This window comes from Lynx rufus, unplaced genomic scaffold (assembly GCF_022079265.1).
Source record: "Lynx rufus isolate CCGP_SWC_20201006 ecotype Redwood Valley unplaced genomic scaffold, mLynRuf1.p SCAF_7, whole genome shotgun sequence".
Classification (NCBI taxonomy): domain Eukaryota; kingdom Metazoa; phylum Chordata; class Mammalia; order Carnivora; family Felidae; genus Lynx; species Lynx rufus.
This window is the reverse complement of record NW_025814889.1, coordinates 13,675,904-13,699,225: the sequence shown is the minus strand read 5'-3', so window position 1 is coordinate 13,699,225 and position 23,322 is coordinate 13,675,904. Positions and strand designations below refer to the sequence as shown.

Genomic DNA, 23,322 nt, shown 5'->3' with positions numbered 1-23,322 from the left:
AGAAGCAGATAATAAGTAAGTATCTTAAGGCAACTCTAAATTACTTTCTAGAGGACAAGCTCTTGTCTCTCTTCACATGGCTACCTTCTTATCGCTTGGGTCTTAACTTCTTCCACTTCTTCAGAGGCCTCTCCTGGTTGCCCTATCTAAAGCAGTTAACTCTTGCCTTCCATTCTCTCCTATGCACTAAATGCACTTCCCACATTTTATAGTTACCTTGTCTGGTTTTGGATCTCGATCAATTTCAGACCCAAATTTATAGAATGCATTAGACTTTTTTGTAAATCATGTTTCCTTTATTTTTTCGTCTTCAATCCCACTAACTGCAGGGGACAGATTAGACCTTTTCTATTCAAGAGGTACCACCGTGTCTACTATTTTAGGAACAGCTCTTCAGGGGCCTAGTAAGTTCAAAACTTCTCATAATAACAGCACAATGTTACCTGCCTTCTTTACTCTCCTCTCACAAGTATATAGTGAAGTTTCTCAGAGGATACACAACTCAGATACTGCAACAGACTCAATGAAGAAACAGAGGATCTTCTCAAGGCGACATCAAGGAGATTTGAAAAAACATAGGGCAGCTGGGTGGCACCTGGGTCAGTTAAGCGTTTGACTCTTGATTTTGGCTCAGGTCATGATCTCATGGTTGTGAGATGGAGCCCCGTGTTGGGCTCCACATAAGATTCTCTCCCCCTCTTCCTCTGCCCCTCCCACACGCAAGCAAGAAAACCTCCACACTTGGCCCTTCATCTTTTGTAAAAGTTATCTTTCATAAAAATGTTACTTACGTTAACATGTAATTTTAATTTAAAAATGATTATTTTTAAATCTTTAGGTTTTAACTTCCATATGGTAAATATAACTAAAACTACACATATGTAAATCCAATGTAAATAGAAGCTTTACATTCTCAATAATTTTTAAGAGTGTAGAAGAGTTGAGACTAAAAAGTTTGAGGATCTTGGTAAATTCTGGCTATAAATGGAGAGGGAAATCAAAAGCCAGAGGCCTACATCCATGTTCTCAAGGAAAACAGACAGAATTATGCCAACCCCCCTGTCTTTTTTCATGAAGACCACTGCAAACATAGTATCTGGAGACCCATGGGCTGTCTTCTGTTTCATTTGAATGTTCTTCAAGAGGCAGAAAATAGAATGGACAGTGGAAAATGTAAATTTAAATGAAATAATGCACATAAAGTGTTTAGAATAAGAAGCAGTCAAGAAAAATTAAGTTTACCAAAAAAGCATTATGAATATGAGTTCAAAATTCACATTCACTGAGACCTTGGATAAATTATTTTAACTTCTCTGAATCTTTTCCCACATGTAGAACACAGAAATAATAGAGGCAATATTGCTCTGTGCATTTTGCAACTACTCAGGGAGTTATGGTGAGGTCACAATTAAAAAATGAGATAACGGGGGCGCCTGGGTGGCTCAGTCGGTTAAGTGGCCAACTTCAGCTCAGGTCATGATCCCGCGGTCCGTGAGTTCAAGGCCTGGGTCGGGCTCTGTGCTGACAGCTCCGAGCCTGGAGCCTGTTTCAGATTCTGTGTCTCCCTCTCTCTGACCCTCCCCCGTTCATGCTCTGTCTCTGTCTCAAAAATAAATAAACGTTAAAAAAATTAAAAAATGAGATAATGAATTAAAGCAGACAATGATATTGTTTGTGACATGGTTACTCACTGTTATTTTAGAAATCCTGATATTTTACCACACTTTGTTTTGTGCTGATCCTTTTTTATTTTAATCCTTAAAAATTCCGACATATAAAAGCTTTCAGTTTGTGATGAAGTATGTTGTGTCCTCTCAAGACTTTCACAGTATTATATATTGGCATTTATTTCTATTTGTATACTTGGCTCTGTCCTTTAGACAGTATCAGACACGTAGATAGGCAAAATTATAATTTGACATAACCTCTTGCTTTACTGGTAAAAGTGCTCATGTTTTTAAATATACGTGATACTGGTAAGTGCGTGAAAAGATTATCAAGATGTTCATCAAAAATATCTTAATGGGGGTGCCTGGGTGGCGCAGTCGGTTAAGCGTCCGACTTCAGCCAGGTCACGATCTCGCGGTCCGTGAGTTCGAGCCCCGCGTCGGGCTCTGGGCTGATGGCTCAGAGCCTGGAGCCTGTTTCCGATTCTGTGTCTCCCTCTCTCTCTGCCCCTCCCCCATTCATGTTCTGTCTCTCTCTGTCCCAAAAATAAATAAACGTTGAAAAAAAAAAAATATCTTAATGGTTGTTACTCTGGGTTGTAGAATATAGGATGTTTTAGATTTTCTTCTTTTGCAATTTGAATTTTATAATGGATGTGTATCATTTTAGAATTAGAAGAATGCTAAAGCTATTTTTACCTTGAAAAAGTGAAACACAAGAGAAGTTAATTGGCAGACCTTCCCTCACTCAGAAGAAAAAAATCCTGTCACATGAGGACGCAAGGAAATTTGGAGTACATTCATTAGCCAGAGCACCATTGGTGACAATTTCAAATCTTATATGTTTCGGGAAGAAAATCATGCAAAGCTGACTAATAAAGCCGGAAGCAGTGGTATTCCTTTCCTTTTTTATGTTTCTAAACAAGCCATAAAATATGTAAAAGATGTACTTACTGGCCATTGTCCTATAGAATACAAAGATGACTTATTGTTTTCTTCCATGTAATTCACTTATTCAGTAGACCTTTACTTAACACCTCTATGTTCAGGTAGTGACCTAGGGGCTGGGACATAATAGTGACTAAGATGGTCTTTGCTCTCACAATACTTACTAATCTAGTAAAGAAAGCAAATAAGTAAATTATTCCATGGATATGGAAGAAAAGAAAACTCTTGAATAAATCTTTATGATATTTTATTCTACAGGTTTCATTAATCTACTTCAGGCGTTGACAAACATTTTCCGTAAAGAGCCAGACAGTAAGTATTTTAGAGTTTGTGGGCCACACAGTCTCTGTTGCAACTATTCAATCTGCCATGATAGTGTGAAGACAGCCACCAACAATACATATACCATTAAGCCTGGCTATATTTTAATAAAATTTTATTTACAAAAATAGGAATGGCATAGAATTGACACACTGGCCACAGTTTGCCAGTGCCTGATCTAGTTGAAAGAGCTAACAGTAACTACAAAATAAAATCCTAAAGCACTTTCCAAAGCATAACTGAAAGCATAGACTTAGCAGTTCAACTAGTTCAGATGCTATTTTCCTATTTTCTGAAAATAATTTATATTTATTTATTTGATTTCAAAGTTTTTATAACTTTGGAAAAGATCCTAAAAAATAACTAAGTACTCATCCTTAATCAAAAGTGTATGCCTTTGAGCCTGCTTCTTTGTGGACTCAGAATCGTATCTGAATTCTTTTTCTGTCAATAATTTGATACAGAATAAATGAAAAACCTTGAGTTTGGTTTCTGTATCTTTAGAAATAGAATATTACCGCCACGTAAGTCCATAGAAATAAACTATAATGAAAAAGCACCTCCACAGTTTGAAAAAGATAAAAACAGCACAATTTTTAAATTTGACCACTGAGTAAAGATATTTCCTCTTCTCAAATCTTCTGGGAACCAAGGAAAAAAATGAATGGAAAATTCTCTCTTGATAATAGAGTCTGATGTGCACTGCTCACCTTCTAGTTCTTTTTTCAATATTCACAGGTTAGTTGTCTTGTTTTACTTAGTGAATGAATGACCTTCTCATTAGTAACCCAGTGAGTATCTCAATGCACTAGTGAATGTTCTCTATTGAACAGAATGTGGCTAGCCGTCTCTTCAAAAACAAACAACCTTTTAATTTCAAAAGAAAAACATATTTGTTAGAGAGAAAAATCAAATTAAACAAAACTGTAAAAAGTAAAAGTGCCACCCTATAATATTTCTGTCCACAGAAAGGCCACTGTTAGAGGAGTTTGATGGGTAGCCTTCTAGACTTTGTATTCTATGCTTGTCACACACATATCTATACACAATTGTTGAGTTTATGAATTTACTTGTTTAAGCAAAAATGGTATCTTACTTTGCACATGGTTCTCCAACTTTTTTCATCTACTATCAAAGACTTTTAAATTGTTCTTAATTCATGATCTAGTAAGAATAAAAGACTTCTTCAAACTTGAAGTTATAGAAACAAAAGTTTTTAAAAAACACAATGTTAAATTTCCAGTAAAATTTCCTGCAATCCACTCAATTTAATTCTAAATAGCTTCATGATAGAAAAAGGTCCTTGTATTTCTCACTACTAAAGGTCCTTATATTTCCCATCGTAAGTGGAAAACAAAAAAAGGTTGCAACACTTACCAATATATTGTATTTTAATAGAAACATATATAGTTCATTCAAAAAAGTATTTTAATATAAACATCGCTTATAGACAAAACCAAATAATAACGATATTCTAGTTCTAAAAAATTCCTGGTTTCTCTAAAACACTAAGATGCCACTTCAATAGTGATTGCTTCGCATTTTCCAGTCTCTTGATCTGTGCATGTCACATGTAAAGATCCATCCCTAAAACAAACAAACAAACAAAAAATAACATTTCATAAGCTCATTTCATAAAAGCAGAAAGCTCTTAAGAAATTATTTGAGGACTTTGAGTAAACAAGAGATAATTTTAATTTTAGAAAGAAGAGTATTGAGATCAAGAAGAAACAATTTCAGAGTCTAAACTTAGTGTCATATGCTATAATTACGTAGCTGTTCTTAAAAATTTCTTCCTACACCACTGAGACAGAAGTTGTATTCTTTGAAAACCACAATGATAACTATCTTAAGTTTAAGACTTTATGCAAACTGAGAAGACGCATCATGCCATTTTCAAGCACAGGCCAAGGCAAACCTACCCTAATGAATTTGACATGCTTGCTAAATAAGTATGCTCATGGAATGAACTGTCTGTTCCTAATGTTAATTTGGAAACAATTTACTTGCAAGACATATTGTTATGGATGGTCAGTTGTTAGTGAAACGGTAATAGCTGGATTTAATAAGTAATTTATTTCCTAGAGATTTTCTGTAGCAATACTGAAATAAACTTATCCTTTCATAGGACAAATAATATGAATCATGTAAACCTTAGAAAATTATATTTAAAATTGATAAAAATTATATCTCAAACTTGCATGGACCAGTTTTTAGGTCCACCACACCAAAACAGAATTCATAAAAAATTCAGAATGCAAATGATTTGAGATACACTTCTTTTTGTAAAATACAGTCATTGTGCAGGGCAAAAAATATAATTCACTGATAAAATCTTTGTAAGCTTCTAATACATGATGTTCCTGGTGGAGAATCAATAAATGAACAAAAAAGGTCAAGCCCCAAAGTAAATTTTCTTAATATCAGAAGTAGTTTAATTTTGTACCTTTTCATAGTAAGAACAGCCAATATATCACGTAATCCATTTTCTTTTTTATCTAGATCCTGGAGTACAACCTGTTTATGTAAAAATAATACAAAGATGATTTAGTACTTTGATATATTAGTAAATTGATGCATCAATTATTCCAACAGACCAAATTTTACTCATTACTGGAACAAACCTTTTCAAATAGGGCAGTTCTCAATTTTTCTACCATTTACCAGAATCTGAAAAAAGGATTAAGCTTTCCTAACTGGAAATGTCTCCTCTAGAAGGACAACATATATATCTGTTCCTCTTAAATGTCATGTCCTAGACTAAAATGATTGTTTCTATGAAATATTCTTTGTCTCAGAAAATAAAGACTGCTTTTCCTTTTTGATAATTAAGCCATTTCCAGTAACATGTAAGTTATATTTTGGTATATACTCCTTTTTTAAATATAAGTTTATTTAATTTTTTTGAGAGAGAGCAGGGGAGGGGCAGAGAGAGGGGGAGAAAAAGAATCCCAAGCAGGTTCTGCACTGTCAGCACAGAGCCCGACACAAGGCTCGAACCCACGAACCGCATGATCATGACCTGAGCCAAAATTGAGAGTCAAACGCTTAACCAACTGAGCCACCCAGGTGCCGATATTTTGGTGTACACTTACTACATGTACTTTTAAAAATTCAAATATTTTAAATACACTTGGAAAACCAATTTAAAGAAACACACGGCAAATTCTTTTGTACAACTAAGATTACACTTGTACATTTGTACAAACGAGATATTAATGAATTTACTATAAAATGCTTTGGTTTCCTAAAAAAAAGGTATACCAATAAACCAAGTTTGGAAGTGACTTTTCAGATTTGCCAATATCAAGTTTTATGACCTTAGGCAAGCACCATGTACCTTGATTTACTCATTTGTAAAATGAGGAGGTTAGAACAGATGGGATCTCTAAAAGAACATCTTCCAAATTCAGTATTAGGTGACTAACTCTGCTCCTGGCATCTGTAAGTTAGGATACGGTGACAACAGCTGCAGCCTTGGAGGAGTGTACGAAGGGAAATAAATGCACAGGAGAAAGAAGCTGAGGGAATACTAAGACAGCCAAATGAGTTTAGAAATACAGTACACAGGGGCACCTGGGTGGCTCAGTCAGCTGAGCGTCTGACTTCGGCTCAGGTCATGATCTCGCGGCTCATGAGTTCAAGCCCCGCGTCGGGCTCTGTGCTGACAGCTCAGAGCCTGGAGCCTGTTTCCGATTCTGTGTCTCCCTCTCTCTCTGCCCCCCCCCCCACATGTACTCTGTCTCTCTCTGCCTCTCAAAAATAAAGAAAACTAATAAAAAATTTTTTAAAAATACAGTACACAGGAAAGTGCTTGTAGAGTAATTCACATCAGAAACATCTGGATGAGCTTTTGAAAGCTTGACTAGTCGAAGGAGCCCCACTCCACTAGATTCTAAGATGTATGAGGTGCAGCCCAGATATGTTATGTATGTGTGTGTGTGTTTTCATCATTCTTTCGTTGAAATCAGAGAATAGATATAATGCTGAAGACACTACACGTTCTCTTCAGTTACCCACATTTGTTTTTCACTATAGAACTATTTCATGCTCAGGTCCTGTGCTGCTTGTTAAAGACTCAGTACAAAGTGGTAACAAGTAAAAAAAGAAAAAAGAAACCCTCTTGGTACCTTCAAATCTACCCACTGTTAGATTTCCTAAATATAGTTGAAATGCTTATAGATATTTTCTCTATCTATGCTTGGATATTTATACACACACCTTCACAAACACCACCTCCCTCACACACACTCATGCTCTCAAACTTTTTATTTAAACACAAATGACATCATACTGTAAATAAAGCTCTGCCGTCTTTGTATGTGTGTTTTAATGTAATTATATTTTGGGGGCATGTTTCTAAGCAGATAATGTGGCTCCATTTCATTCCTATTAAAGGATGCAGAGGACTCTATAGTATGAAATATGAACGTGGTATTTTGAAAAAGCAAAGGTGTCTGTATCACAGGCAGAAGGGTAATAATGGCAAGAGCAAGCGCCCAGGAATAAAACCAACTGAGGATAAATTTTAGCTCAACCAGGAAAAGAACAAGGTATTTATTGCCATGAGCTTGTTTTTCAGTCATCTATAAAATGACCATAATAATGTCTATCTCACAGCACTTTGAGATTAGGTTTGTAAATTGCCTAATCAGCACGTGGCACGTAGTAAACAAAAAAAGTCATTTTCCCTACTGCTTACATTTTACCAAGGAGGGCCAAGAGTACAAAGATAAACAGAAAAAAATACATATTGTATTTTATTTTCTTGTGACTTTTTGAAATTAAAATTGCTTATTTCTTCTCTAGGTAGTGGGGCTCCTGGGTGGCTCGGTAGGTTAGGCACCCAACTCTTGGTTTCAGCTCAGGTCACGATGTCACAGTTCCCAGTTTGTGAGTTTGAGCCCTATGTGGGGCTCTGCACCGACAATGCAGAGCCTGCTTGGGATTCTCTCTCTCTCTCTCTCTCTCTCTCTCTCTCTCTCTCTCTCTCTCTCTCTCTCTCCCTCCCTCCCTCCCTCCCTCCCTCCCTCCCCACTCACGCTCCTTCTCTCTCAAAATAAATAAATAAAATTTTTAAAAAAGTAAGTAGGGGCTCCTGGGTGGCTCAGTCGTTTGAGCATTAGACTCTTCTTTTCGGCTCAGGTCATGATCTCCCAATTTCGTGGGTTCAAGCCCCACGTTGGGCTCCACGCTGGTAGTGCAGAGTGTGCTTGAGATCCTATCTCTGCCCTTCCCCTACTGGTGCTGTCTCTGTCTCTCTCTCAAAATAAATAAACTTAAAAAAAACCTAAAATATTAAAAAAATTAAAAATAAAAATTTTAAAAAGTAAGAATTCATTCATAAAAATGTGTTAGATACCCTATATACATTTTATGTTAATAGATATTAAGTTGAGTTAATGCAGAAGGAAAAGTTAAGCAGCTTCACATGACTAATTCATTGTCTAATTTTATGTATTCACCTGTGCGAACTTGTCTTCCTCTTTTGCAGAGTTCTTCCCCTCAGACTCATAGAGTTCAAGGCATACTGAAGATATACTTCCGGGGGCTTGTAATGTGTGTTGTCTTCGAGCCGGCAAAGGAGTCCCTGATGGGAACAGTACTGTGAAGCTTTTGGCTCCTGATTCATCGACTCCCTAATAAGCAGAAAAATAATATACGTATCCTTTGATATTTACCATTACAATTATAAAGCCATTCCTATTATAAATGTAATACTTATTCCTGACTGACAACATAGGCAAAGAACACAGAAATGATCCTGAATCCCAACCTACTTCACTTAACAATAAATTGAAACATGTATCCCTCTATCTGTATGTGAAGCTTCTGATTAAAATTACAATTAAGAAATTAACATGTTAGGTAAATGCTAACTTAAAGAACATAAGAAACTCATTAAACGTAAAATTATAAATCTAAATTTAAAATTTTTACCAGTATACAAGGTTTTACTGTAAAAATATGGTATATATAAATAACTATGGCAATAAATTTATACTACTTTTATGGAAAAGTAAAGAAAAGCTAAACATACCTTAACTAAAATATCTTTGGCTGAACACTCTATCTTAAGAGACTCTTCGACTAAAAGGTTTTCTTTGCCAGTAAGAATCCCTGCTTCTATAGCTGCACCTATAGGGATGACTTCATCAGGAGGGACAGAATTCAGAAGCTCAACATTTGGGAAAAGATCTTTAATCAGCTGCTGTAGCCTTGGGATGCGAGAAGACCCTCCACAAAGAACAACCTAGAAAATTAAAAATAATTTTTAGGTTTTTACTTTTAGAACAATGGTTGTTTCTCAGAATTAAGTGTTATAGGTTCAGCCATCTTTACCACATATAATGGTAAATACAAGCCCTATTTTATCATACATTATATTGTGCTTAAAATATATATAAATATATATTTAATACATTGTTGGTATTTAACAAATTCTTTACTCATAAACCACAAAATTTAAAAAGGAGCAATCTCACCACACATTAGAAGTACAGTACAGCCACATACACGTGGCTCGTGATTAATTTTCGGCATATGAGGCTTAACCATTAAATCTCATTTAAACAGGAAATATATTAATACTTTGTATTATTCCAATACTTCTAAAAGAAATGTTTTGTGGGGTGCCTGGGTGGTTCAGTCAGTTAAGCGTCCGACTTTGGCCCAGATCACGATCTCACAGTCTGTGAGTTCGAGCCCCACGTCGGGCTCTGTGCTGACAGCTTAGAGCCTGGAGCCTACTTCGGATTCTGTGTGTCTCTCTCTCTCTCTGCCCCTCCCCTGCTCATGCTCTGTCTCTCCCTGTCTCAAAAATAAATAAAAACATTAAAAAATTAAAAAAAAAATGTTTGCATAAATCTTACAGCATTTTTGTGACAATCTGTCTTCACCATGGAAGAATACTAAATTTTCTTGAGGAAAAAGATGTTTTATACAAATACATTTTAAGCTCTTGGTGCCATCTGATTAAATACGTTGTCTCTAAAGAACTTTATATAAAATTGCTCCTTTATGAGCTTGTCCACACATCCAGCACCCCAACTTTTATGGCTGTCATGTGAGGGGATGGGGCTCCAAATCACCCAGCTCTGCCAGTCAGAGGGGCTGGCATTCATGAGTCCCACAGGACTATCCAAAACAAAGAAGCAGTTTTTAAATCAGTGAAGCAGCACCCTGTGCCCAGTGGCTAGATACCTGGGCTCAGCACAGACAGAGCCAGGCAAAAATACCCATTTTCCAATTTCTCCCTGGAAGAGGTTTAACTGCATACTTCCCAGGTGCCACCTGAGAGTTTGGCTTCCAATCAGCCGGTATGGAGGTCCTGACTACGATCCTCCTCTTTGGGACACTTACAGTGGTTGGCACAATGTCAACCACTGAGAGCCGCTAAGAACAGGGATGGCAGCTTAGGCATAAAGGTTTGAGAGGCAACCAGGAACTTAGGCTGGGCTGATGGACAAAGTTCATTTCCTATGTAAGTCCAGTGTACCTAGGTTGGAAGAGATGACGGTTTTATGTAATGCACAGAAACCAACATAGAGAGTCAATATATGTATTCCAAACAAAGTAACAAAAGAATTCTATTCAGAAACCTATCTTAATAAAACAAAAGTAAGTGATTTTCCCAACAGAGTTAAAAATAAGAGTAATAAAGATGATCACTAAGGTCAGGAGAGTGATGCATAAATAAAATGAGAATTTTAACAAAAAGACAGAAAATGTTAACAAAATACCAAACAGAAATCACAGAGCTGAAGAATACAATAACTGAACTGAAAAATTCCATACAGGGGTTCAACAGCAGACTATACCAAATGAAAGAAAGGATCTGTGAACTCAGACAGGATAGAGGAATTCATCTAAACAGAGGAGCAAAAAGAAAAAAAAAATGAAAAAGAATTAAGATAGCTTAAGGGACTTACAGGATCAATAGTTAGCACACTAACACACATATTATAGGGGCCCCAGAAGAAAAAAACAAAGAAAAAGGAGCAGAAAGCTTATTAAAAAGGGTGAAAACTTACCTAACCTGGGGAAAGAAAGATGCAGATCCAATAGGCACAAAAATTACCAAATAAGATGAATAAAGAGATCCACAATGAGACACATTATAATGAAAGTGTCAAAAGTTAAAGACAAAGAGAGACTCTTAAAAGCCCCAAGAGAAAAGCAACTTGTTACAAGGGAACTCCTGTAAGATGATAAGCAGATATTTCAACAGAAATCTAGGAGACCAGGAGGGATATATTCAAAGTGCTGAAAGAGAAAAACCTGTCAGCCAAGAATAATCTACCCAGCAAAGCTGTCCTTCAAAGAATGTTGATTAATAACATGAAAGCATATGAAACTATAAAACCACTGGTAATGGTAAATATATACAGTTGACCTTGAACAATTAGAGAGTCAGGGACACCCATCCCATGCATAGTTGAAAATCCATGTACAACATCCGACTAACCCAAAACTTAACTATTAATTGCCTACTGTTGGCCAGAAGCCTTACCATTAACACAGTCGGTAAACACATGTTTTGTATATGTATTACATACTATATTCTTACAATAAAGTAAGCCTGAGAAAAGAAAATGTTATTAAGAAAATCATGAAGAGGGGCGCCTGGGTGGCTCAGTCGGTTGAGCGTCCGACTTCGGCTCAGGTCATGATCTCGCGGTGTGTGAGTTCAAGCCCTGCATTGGGCTCTGGGCTGACAGCTCGGAGCCTGGAGCCTGCTTTGGATTCTGAGTCTCCCTCTCTCTCTGCCCCTCCCCTGCTCATGCTCTGTCTCTCTCTGTCTCAAAAATAAATAGAAACATTAAAAAAAATTAAAAAAAAAATCATGAAGAAGAGAAAATACACTTACAGTACTGCACTGTGTGTATTGAAAAAAAATCCACCTATGAGTGGATCTGTGCAATTCAAACCTGTGTTGTTCAAGGAAGGGCCAACTGTGGTTAAATTCAGAATACTCTAATATTGTAATGGTAAAGGATAAGTCAGTTGTAACTCTAGTATGAAGGTTAAAAAACAAAGACAAAAATAACGGTAACTACAATAATTTGATAATGGACAAGTAATATAAAAAGATGTAAACGGTGATGTCAAAAACATAAAATGTGAAGGAGTGCAAGAATGTAGAGATTTCACATGTGTTGAAGTTATTATCAGCTTCAAATAGGCTATTATAACTACAAGATGTTTTATGTAAGTCTCATGGTAACCACAAAGCAAAACTTATAATAGATACAACAAAAGATAAAGATATCAAAGCATACCAATAAAACCAAAGTCATCAAATCACAAAGAAAGAACAAAAGGAAGAAAGGAACAAATGAGCTACAAAATAGAAAACAATTAACAAATGGCAATAGTAAGTTTATAGTTATCAAAAATTAAATTATTTTCTGTACACTAACAACAAATTATTGGAAAGAGAAATTAAGAAGACAATCCCATTCACAAAAGCAATAAAAAGAATAAAGTATTTAGGAATAAATTTAACCAAGGAAGTGAATGATCTGTACACTGAAAACTATAAGGATATTGATGAAAGAAATTGAAGAAGACACAAATAAGTTGAAAGATATTCCATGTTTATGGATTGGAAGAATTAATATTATTAAAATATTTGTATTTGTCCATTTGTATTTGTATTATTTGTCCATACTACACAAAGTGATCTACAGATTCGATGCAATCTCTATCAAAATTTCAATAGCATTTTTCACAGAAATAGAAGAAACAATCCTAGAATTCACATGGAACCACAAAAGACCCGAAACAGCCAAAGCAATCCTGAGAAAGAACAAAGCTGGAGCATCACACTTCCTCATTTCAAAATATATTACAAAGCCACAGTAATCAGAACAGAATGGTATTGGCATAGAAGCAGACACACAGATCAACAGAAAAGAACAGTGAGCCCAGTAAAAAACCTACGCATATATGGTCAATTAATTTTCAACAAAGGAACCAAGAATATACAACAGAGAAAGGACAGTCTCCTTAATAAATGGAATGTGGAAAAGTAGACATCTACATGCAAGAAAATAAAACTGGACCACTATGTTACACCACACACAAAAATTAACTCAAATTGAAGACTGGAATTATGACCTGAAACTATAAAACTCTCAGAAAAAAATATAGGGAGGAAGGTCCTTGAAACTGGTCTTTGCAATGAGATTTTTGGATTTGACAGCTAAAGCCAAGGCAATAAAACCAAAAATAAACAGGTAGGACTATACCAAACTGAAAAGCTCCTGAATAACAAAAGAAACCATCAACAAAATGAAAAGGTAACCCATAAAAAGGGAAGAAATATTTCCAAACCACTTATCTGGAAAAGGGTTAATATGCAAAATATACCAGGAAGTCACAAAGTCAACAGCAAAAAAGCAACTTGATCAAAAAAAATAAATGGGCAAAGGACCTGAAGAGACATTTTTCTGAAGAAGATATACAGGTAGCTAAGAGACACATGAAAAGATGCTCAACATCACGAATCATCAGGCAAATGAAAATCAAAACCACAATGAGGTATCACCTCACACTTGTTATGGTGACTCTCATCAAAAACACAAAAGATAGGGGCGCCTGGGTGGCTCAGTCGGTTGTGTCCGACTTTGGCTCAGGTCATGATCTCGCGGTCCGTGAGTTCGAGCCCTGTGTCGGGCTCTGGGCTGATGGCTCAGAGCCTGGAGCCTGCTTCCGATTCTGTGTTTCCCTCTCTCTCTGCCCCTCCCCCGTTCATTCTGTGTCTCTCTCTGTCTCAAAAATAAATAAACGTTAAAAAAAAAAAAAACTTAAAAAAAAAACACAAAAGATAAGTACTGACAAAAATATAGACAAAAGGGAACCCCTGTACACTGCTGGGAATGTAAACTGATAGAACCACTATGGAAAACAGTTTGCAAATTCCTCAAGAAATAAAAAAATAGAATTACCATATGATGCAGCTATCTTACTTATGAGTATATGTTCAAAGGAAATGAAATCACTACCTCAAAGAGATATTTGTACTCTCACGTTGATTACAGCATTATTCACAATAGCCAAGGTAGAGAAATATCCTAAGTGTCCGTTGATGGATGAATGGGTAAAGATGTGGTATATATATAAATACAATGCAATATCATTCAGCTAAAAAAAAAAAAAAAAAAGAAATCCTGTCATTTGCAACAACATGAGTGAACATGGAAGGCAGTATGTGAGGTGAAATAAGCCAGACAGAGAAAGACAAATACTGCATGGTGTCAACTCGTATGTGGAATCTGAAAAACAAAAAGTCAAACTCATAAAGAAGGCAGAAAAGTGGTTGGAACTGGAGCATGGGGGAAATAGGGAGAGGTTAGTAGAAGGGTACAAAATTTCAGTTGTAAGTGAATAAGGTTTGAGGATCTAATGTATAACATGGTGACTATAGTTGATAATAATCATACTACTCAACTGAGATTTGCTAAGAAAGCAAACTTAAGTGTTTTCACCCCTGACTCAAAAAGGTAAAAATATGGTGTGAGATATGTGTTAATTAACTCCACAGTGGGAATCCTTTCACACTGTATACATCTAACAAATCTCACACTGTTTGCTAGGAATATCTTACGATTGTTTTTGTCAATCACACCTCAGTAGAGCTGAATAAAATTACTCCTTTATAAATAACTTTAATTTCCTTATTAGTTCATACATTTAACACTTACAACTCCAGAAGCATTCAGAATATTGAATAAATAGGTAGCCCCAAGAAGGGAAATCATCAATAACCACTTCTGACTTCGAAGTCTTTTTAGACAAAAGGATCCACTGATGAAAACCAGGTCTCTTTAACACTAGGTGTGAATTGATGAATAATACCATATTGATCTCCAGGTGAGGGCATGAGGAACATCAGCTGAATGATACCAAGAAAAAAAGAAAAGCAGGGTTGCCTTGGCAAAGTTCCCTAAGACTTCCCTAAAAGTTTGGGAGATAAGTAAACATAAAAGTCTTCTCTAAAATGTTATGATCCCAGATAAACACTATGAGAATAAAAATGTAAAATATGCCCTTTCAAATTTCTCATAGTCAATTTCAAAAAGCCTTATTAATAAGCAATTAAGTGATGCTATGCAAAAAAAAAAATCAAACTAGAAAATCTTGGCTTTTGGAATTTTCATTTAAAAAAGTAAAAAATATTACCCTATGACCCAGCAATTGCACTACTAGGTATTTATCCAAAGGATACAGGAAGGCTGTTTCGAAGGGGCACATGTACTCCAATGTTTATAGCACCACTATCAACAATAGCCAGAGTATGGAAAGAGCCCAAATGTCCACTGACCAATGAATGAATAAAGAAGATGTGGTATATATATACAATGGAGTATTACTCTGTGATCAAAAAGAATGGAATCTTGCCATTTGCAACAACATGGAGGGAACTAGAGTGTATTATGCTAAGGAAAATTAGTCAAAGAAAGACAAATATATGACTTCACTCATATGTGGAATTTAAGATACAAAACAGATGAACATAAGGGAAGGGAAACAAAAACAATATAAAAACAGGGAGGGAGACAAACCCATAAGAGATTCTTAAATACAGAGAAAAAAATGAGGGTGCCTGGAGAGGTTTTGGGTGGGGGGGGGTTGGGCTAAATGGGAAAGGGGCATTAAGGAGGGTGTTATATATAAGTGATAGATCACTAAATTCTATTCCTGAAATCATTATTATACTATATGTTAACTAACTTGGATGTAAATTAATTTAAAAAATAATAAAAACAAAAAAGTAACAAATATTAACAATGTGTTATTATTAATGCTGATGGTAACCAGCAAGTTTTAATTTAAATAAATTCTTTAAATACCTAGTCTGTAAATTTCTTTTGTGACTTAAATTTTAGTACAAAATACATACATTCGGAACATAAATAACTTCTCTTACCAAAAGCTTTTCAAATATAATTTTCACAGTAATTTCATAAAACTGCTGTTAAGGAAAATCAAACTACCTTAACTACTTGGGTATTAAAAACATGAATTTAAACAACAAAGAAGAAAATAAAAAATATTACAGATTATTCTGAAAATATGAAAACAACAAAATCTGTCAAAGCCTGTGGAATAAAAACAAAGCTATTAAGTAGTAAAACTGTAGTTAACTTTTTTATTAGGGAAAAGAATAAATGAAAAAAATAAATTAGCATTCAGTATAGGAATTTAGGAAAATAATACAAGTGTCCTAAAAGGACTGGAAGAAATAGGAAAAAATCAGAAATAAACCAATTAGAGAAGAGAAAAACATGACCTGAAAAAATCTAAAGAAGTTTTTCTGGGGATAGTAGTAACAGAAGTTTGAGCAAAAAACAAACAAACAAACACACACAACAAATTATCTGTCAAATCTAGTAAAGGAAAAACAGAAACACTCAAAAAGCAAAAAATAAAAAATAGAGAAACTGGCTGGTTTTAATTTCAAAAACTTCTGTATACTCTTAAATTTCAGTATCAAGGGGCGCCTGGGTGGTTCAGTTGGTTAAGCGTCCCACTCTTGGTTTTGACTCAGGTCATGATCTCATGATTTGTGAATTCAAGCCCGACATCAGGCTCTGCACTGACAACTCAGAGCCTGCTTGGGATTCTGACTGTCTGTCTCTCTCTCTTTCTGCTTCTCCCCTGCTCAATGTCTCTGTCAAAAATAAATAAACATTAAAAAAATAAATTTTAATATCAAAAGATACATAAAAATAAAAAAATCATAAGATTATACAAAGTCAGGGACACCTGGGTGGCTCAGTTGGTGGGCGATCAACTTTGGCTCAGGTCATGATCTTGCAGTTCGTGGGTTCGAGCCCCGTGTCGGGCTCTGTGCTGACAGCTCAGAGCCTGGAGCCTGCTTCCAATTCTGTGTCTCCCCTCTCTCTGCCCCTCCCCTGCTCACGCTCTGTGTCTCTCTGTCTCTCAATAATAAGCGTTAAAAAAAATTAAAAAAAAAAAAGATTATACAAAGTCATATGTTAAAAACTTAAGAAATAAATCATCATGAAATAGGTCTATAAAACATGTAAATTAAAAATTGAAGCATCTGGGTGGCTCAATCAGTTACGCGCCCAGGTTAGGCTCAGGTCATGATCTCGCAGTTTGTGAGCTCAAGCCCCACATAGGGCTCAGTGCTAACAGGCTTGGAACCTGGAGCCTGCTTCAGATTCCCTGTCTCCCTCTCTCTGCCCCTCCCCCGCTCGTGATCTGTGTGTCTCTCTCTCAAAAATAAATAAAAATCAAACCCATTTTTCAATCTAGTAGAAAGATGAAAGAAAGACCATGAGGATTACAGGTTTCAAGAAAAATGGTGGGGAACGCATTTCCTTTTGAAGAATGGTATGGTACAGTCAACCTGCTATTCTATGTGGCCGTCAGGCAGCTTAACTGTGGTATATATAGAACTTAAAAGATATTCATATAGTTTATGTGTAGAAAGAATGGACTTTTTTCATACCATCTGTGAGAGAAATCTCAGCACTGGTGCATCAGGTATGATACATCAAAGGTCTTTCTAACTGACATATTCTACATAAACACTACCAATACTTCTGTTCCCTATAAAAGATTCAATTTGCTGGCTCCTAGAGAAATGAATACTTTGGACTACTCACTTTGCAAGAGACGTGACACACTTTCTTGTGTTGAACTTAATTTACAGATATGAAAATGACAACGTAAAATCATATTCCCCACATTATGTGGTTAAAGATTGATTCAATGATTCATTCATTTATTCAGTAGGCTTCATGCCCAGCACAGAGCCCAAGGTGGGGCTTGAACTCATGACCCTGGGATCAAGATCTGAGCTGAGATCAAGAGTTGGATACTTGGGGCGCCTGGATGGCTCAGTTGGTTAAGCGTCCAACTCTTGGTTTTGGCTCAGATCATGATTTCATGGTTCCTGAGTTTGAGCCCCACGCTGGGCTCTGCATTAACAGTGCAGGGCCTGCTTGGGATTCTCTTTCTCTCTCTCTCTCTTTAAAAAAAGAGTCAGATGCTTAACTGACTAAGCCATCCAGATGCCTCAAAGATTGATTTTAGAATTCTACATATATCTTTGGAGTAGTTATGCTAATTATATATTTAAAAAACACTGTACAAAGGTTCTGTCCTTGTTTAGAGAAACCTATTTTGTGAGTAGATATTTTTCATGATGAAAATGAAAAAAATTGAAATATTACTTCTAGTTAAAGGATCTAACGTTGAGTTCCATATCAAACATTAACTCAAAATGTAAGATCTGACACTGACATCGTGGAACAGAAGAAAAGGGGTTTCAGGTTCCAAATCTGGAGAAATTTGTTGTGAAAGAAGAAGCATTAATTATTAAATATTTCTATTTGTCAATTTGCTATGTTTTTCAAGCTGGAATTTAAAATGTAACCTTGTATTTTTGACCTGCTCCGTTTCCGACCTGGGCCGGTTCACCCCTCCTTAGGCAACCTGGTGGTCCCCCGCTCCCGGGAGGTCACCATATTGATGCCGAACTTAGTACGGACACCCGATCGGCATAGCGCACTACAGCCCAGAACTCCTGGGCTCAAGCGATCCTCCTGCCTCAGCCTCCCGAGTAGCTGGGACTACAGGCGCGCGCCACCGCGCCCGGCTGTAACCTTGTATTTTTATACTGAGTTCAGATTGATAATTTCTGGCAGCTGTCTTTTCCTATACCTGACAACGTGACTCACTTTCACTCCTGGCCCCTACAACTGCTTGAGCGGGTAACCTCTCCCACACAGTGCCTCAGGCTATGAATTAAAGGAAAGTAATATTAGCCTCTTTCCTGAAGAACACTGTGTAGGATTGTATTACTTTGGCATAAAAGGGAGCTAAAGTGCTGGAAGTTTTGGCTTAGAAGGTATTATGTTGAGTAAATGAATCAGATATATCGTGGTATTTTGTCATTCTAAGCAAGCACTTGAGCCAAAAGGATTAAACTTACAGATATTAAAGTGGCAACCTAAAGTCACATTCCAATACACCCATATTGAGCGTCTCTTGGGAGTATTATTTATTTTTATTTTATTTTTTCATTTTTGAGAGAGAGAGAGAGAGAGAAAGACAGCATGAACAGGGAGCAGCAGAGGAAGAGGGAGAGACTCTTAAGCAGGCTCCCTATGCAGGGCTCAAACTCACAAACTGTGAGATTATGACCTGAGCTGAAATCAGGGGTCAGACGCTTAACTGACTGAGCCACCCTGGTGCCACTCTCAGGAGTTCTGTTTTTTAAAAAAAATTTTTTACACTTATTTATTTTTGAGAAACAGAATAAGACAGTGTGAGCGGGGGAGGGGCAGAGAGAGAAGGAGACACAGAATCTGAGCAGGCTCCAGGCTCTGAGCAAGCACAGAGCCTGATGCAGGGCTTGAACCCACAAACTGTGAGATCATGACCTGAGCCGAAGTCGGATGCTCAACCGACTTGAGCCACCCAAGCGCCTGCTAACTTCACCTAAAGTGAAAATAATAAATACATTATCACAGGAAAGTAAGTAATATATTAAAAGAAGAATTCTCCATAATCAAATGAGGTCTGTCCCAGGAATACAATGACAGATCCACATTAGAAAATTATCAGTAATATATCATATAACTTTAAGACAAATGTAAAAGAAGCCATAAGATTGTTTTGCAGGTATCCAAAAATACATTTGTAAGGACTCACCACCTATTAAAACTCTTTTAAAAATAGGAAGAAAAATACTTACTATGAGAAAGAGAATCTATTTCAACCCAATTATCAATAATCACATTTTTTGTTAAAAAGACTAATAATAATATCCCTAATAAAAAGAGAACAAAAGAAGAACGTTCTGACCAAGGCAACCAAATTAAAAAAAAAAAAAAAAAAAGTGAGGGGGGGCACCTGGGTGGCTCAGCCGGTTGGTTGAGTGCTCTTTGATTTTGGCTCAGGTCATGATCCCAAGGTCATGGGATCAAGCCCCACACTGGGCTCTGCACTGAGTGTGGAACCTGCTTAAGATTCTCTCTCTCTCTCTCTCTCTCTCTCTCTCTCTCTCTCTCTCTCCATCTGCCCCTTCCCCGCTTGCACACACTCTCATTCTCTCTCTCTCAAATTAATAAAAAAGAGTGAGGGATACATATTTGTGAGAGAAAAGTATTACCACTCCTGTACAGCCCTTTCCCAGAACTCTCAGCCTACCCCAGCTACCGCCCATTTTCCTGCTGCCCTTATAGCAAAACTTCTCGAGAGTTCTCTGTACTTGACCGTCCGTGATCTTGCCTTCTATTCTATATTAAACTCACTCCAGTAACGTGTTTCTCTCCATAACTCCACTAAAACCACCTGCACCAGTCACTTGTATATTGTCAAGCCCAGTCAGTGGTCAATCCTCGGGCCTCACCTGCTGGACCTCCAGCAGCACAGGACAGTTGATGTTTTGCTCCCTTACCCAGTTTTACTTGTCTCTTGGTCTCATGCTTCCTCACTGGCTAGTCCTAAAGCCGCTACCATTAGGTCCCTTTTAGGCTTGTAAATGTCCAGAGCCCCTGGACCCTGTCCTGAGGTGTCTTCTCTGTTGGGGCTCTATATCATAGGTCATTTCATCCAGTCATGGCTCTAAGTGCACACGGACACTGATAAGTATGTCTCCAGCTCAGAACTCTCTCTTAAAATCCAGATTCGTATGTCCAGCCACACTGCACTCTTTACGTTGAAGCCAGAGGCATCCGAACTGTGATGTGATCCCGGTCTCTATCTCCCTTACCACTTGGTTCACTCAGTTCCACCCGCTACCCTCACTGCTGCTCCTCAAACACAAGCTTGCTCTCGCCTTGCTGTTCCCTCTGCTTGTAAAACTGGCAGATATGCACACAACCGGTTTCTCCACTTCATTCAGGTCTCTCATCAAAAGCCACCTCTTTAGGGGGTCCTGGGTAGCTCAGTCGGTTAAACGTCCAATTTTGGCTCAGGTCATGATCTCACGGCTTGTGAGATCGAGCCCTGTGTCAGGCTCTGTGCTGACAGCTCAGAGCCTGGAGCCTGCTTCAGATTCTGTGTCTCCCTCCCTCTGTCCCCCTTTCCCACTCGCTCGTGCGTGCTGGCTCTCTCTCTCTCTCTCTCTCAAAATTAAATAAACATTAAAAATTTAAAAAAAAAGTCACCTCCTTAGATGGAGCTCTTATCTGAAAAATCACCCTTTGCCAATAGCTATGCCTTTATCCTGCTTTATTTTTCTTCACAGCAGTTATCCCAACTGGGCACTCTTTTCTTTAAAAAAAGAAACAAACCTTTTTTTTTAACCTTTATTCACGTTTGAGAGACAGAGCACAAGTGGAGCAGGGGCAGAGAGAGAGGGAGGTACAGAATCTGAAGCAGACTCCAGGCTCTGAGCTGTCAGCACAAAGCCCGACGCAGGACTCAAACCCATGAACTGTGAGATCATGACCTAAACTGAAGTTAGACACTCAACTGACTGAGCCACCCAGGCGCCCCTAGACATTATTTTCTTTATATGTTCCTTTACGTATTACCAGAATATCCCTACTAGCATGTTAAGTTCTACTTCGGCAAAGACTTTCTTACGTTTACTGCTATATCTTAAGAGCCTAAAACCTGCTTGCCCAGAATAGGTGTGCTCAATAATTAGTTGGAGATTAATTAGAAAATTGAATTTAAATGTATGCTGAGGAAATTTAGAAGACGTTGTGAAAACAGAAATATCAAGAGTTCATGACATGGCAAAATATAAGATAAATAAGGAAAATCCAATTAAGTATTCTGTTTATAGCAAAAACAAATTAGAAAATAAAAATACAGAAGACCTCTCATACACAATAGCCATAAATTCCACAGCACACATAGTGATAACTTAATGTAAGTATTGAGAAATGTAAAATTTAAGAAGATCTGAACAGAGGAAGAGATCAACTTCATGGTTAGGAAAACAAAATACCATGAAGTTACACCACCATCCCAAATAATTTTAAAGACTTAATGAAACTAACGCAATCACAGTGGGATTTTACATAAGAAGCTAAAAAATAACTCTAAAGCTCTTTCAAGAAAGTATGAATAAATGGAGTTTTGAAAAATTGCAATATTAATAATGAATGTTTACACCTACTCAGAAAGTAAATTGTTTTTTGGTGAGCAATTTGGTAATGAATATTAAAAGTTTTAAAATTTGGGATTTATTCCTAAATTTTATTCTGCAGGAGTTAAGGATGCTCACAGAGCCACAAAGAGCACTGTTTATAAAACCAAAGTAACCTACATAGCCAAAATAAACAATTGGTTTTATATATTAAGGTATGTCAATACCAAAAAATACTATGTAGCTATTAAAGTTGCAGCTGTAGAATGTGGGAGCTTGGTTAAAATGGAAGGATTAACTACATCAAAGTACTCTTCCATAAGCCCACAAAACCGACCACAAAGAAATCGAAGATATAAGTGTATAATGGCAAAATAAATGAGAGCGAGATCTTGAGTTTGGGATTTCAACAAGATCTGGAAGCTGGAAAAAAGAGGTAACTGTCTTAGACTAGATGAAGTTTGAGAAAACCAGAGAAAGCAAGATGGTTTGACTCTCAGAATCCCTAAGTGGCTCAGGACTTGGGAACAGCGAGCACCACGGAAAGTGAGGGGGAAGCACAGGTGTGAAAGCAGGAGGACCCGTAGGGAGGACACACACGCAGTGAGTCCCCAAGCCCCTCCCCTAAGCCAGAAGGGGGCCACCGGCACCTCCTCCCACACTCAGAGAGGGGGGGCCTGGACCAGGTATGGGTCCGGCCGGGCAGGAGGGGACACCGAAACAGGGTCAGTAAGGGGAAGTGTCCACACTAAAGGACAGGCCAGAAACCAGGCACGTCCTGCTCAAGCAAGAGATCAGAAGAGTGCTCTGACAGAAACAAATCCTGCTGGGAAGAGACCTGCAGACAGGAGGATGAGAAAGGCGATGGGCGCAATGAGGAGTGAAGAAAGAGCTCGGGTCACAGAGGCAGACTGCCTGAGCTCCAGCCCCGGTTTCACGGCGGCTCCACCACTCACGTGCTTAACCTCTTGGGAAACCACGGTTTCCTCATCTGAACACAGAGACGATGATGCCTACCTCGTGGTGCTGCTGTGAGCATTCACTGTTTTAAGGCATGGAAAAGTCCAGTCAATGCCTCCTCCCTCTCCATAGGAGGATTTTCCCTCCACACCCACTGCTACTGCCCTGGCGCTGCAGCCCTCTCCGCAGCTGGGGTACGTGTCCCGGCCCCGCTGTCAGGCCTGGCCATGTGTCTAGCTGTGGCCAACGGAATGGGAGTCCACTGAAGCGCACTGTATCTAAGCAGAAGCTTTTTAAAAGCCGTGCATGTTCTCGCAAGCTCTCTCCTTTCCCCTCTGC

The 23,322-nt window shown here is 37.6% G+C and overlaps 1 protein-coding gene across 1 annotated transcript in view; it reads right to left on the bottom strand.

Moving 5' to 3' along the window:
• Positions 1 to 2,845: 2,845 nt before the first annotated feature.
• The window catches only part of HSPA14 (heat shock protein family A (Hsp70) member 14), a 43,692-nt gene continuing 23,215 nt past the window's right edge, over positions 2,846 to 23,322 (bottom strand). Inside the window, exons 11-14 of the mRNA XM_047066489.1 lie at positions 8,977 to 9,189; positions 8,402 to 8,575; positions 5,383 to 5,453; positions 2,846 to 4,523 (exon numbers count right to left, since the gene is read on the bottom strand). Of these exons, the coding sequence (XP_046922445.1) occupies positions 4,445 to 4,523; positions 5,383 to 5,453; positions 8,402 to 8,575; positions 8,977 to 9,189 (537 nt within the window). The 3' untranslated portion in view covers positions 2,846 to 4,444. The remainder of the gene's footprint in view (positions 4,524 to 5,382; positions 5,454 to 8,401; positions 8,576 to 8,976; positions 9,190 to 23,322) is intronic.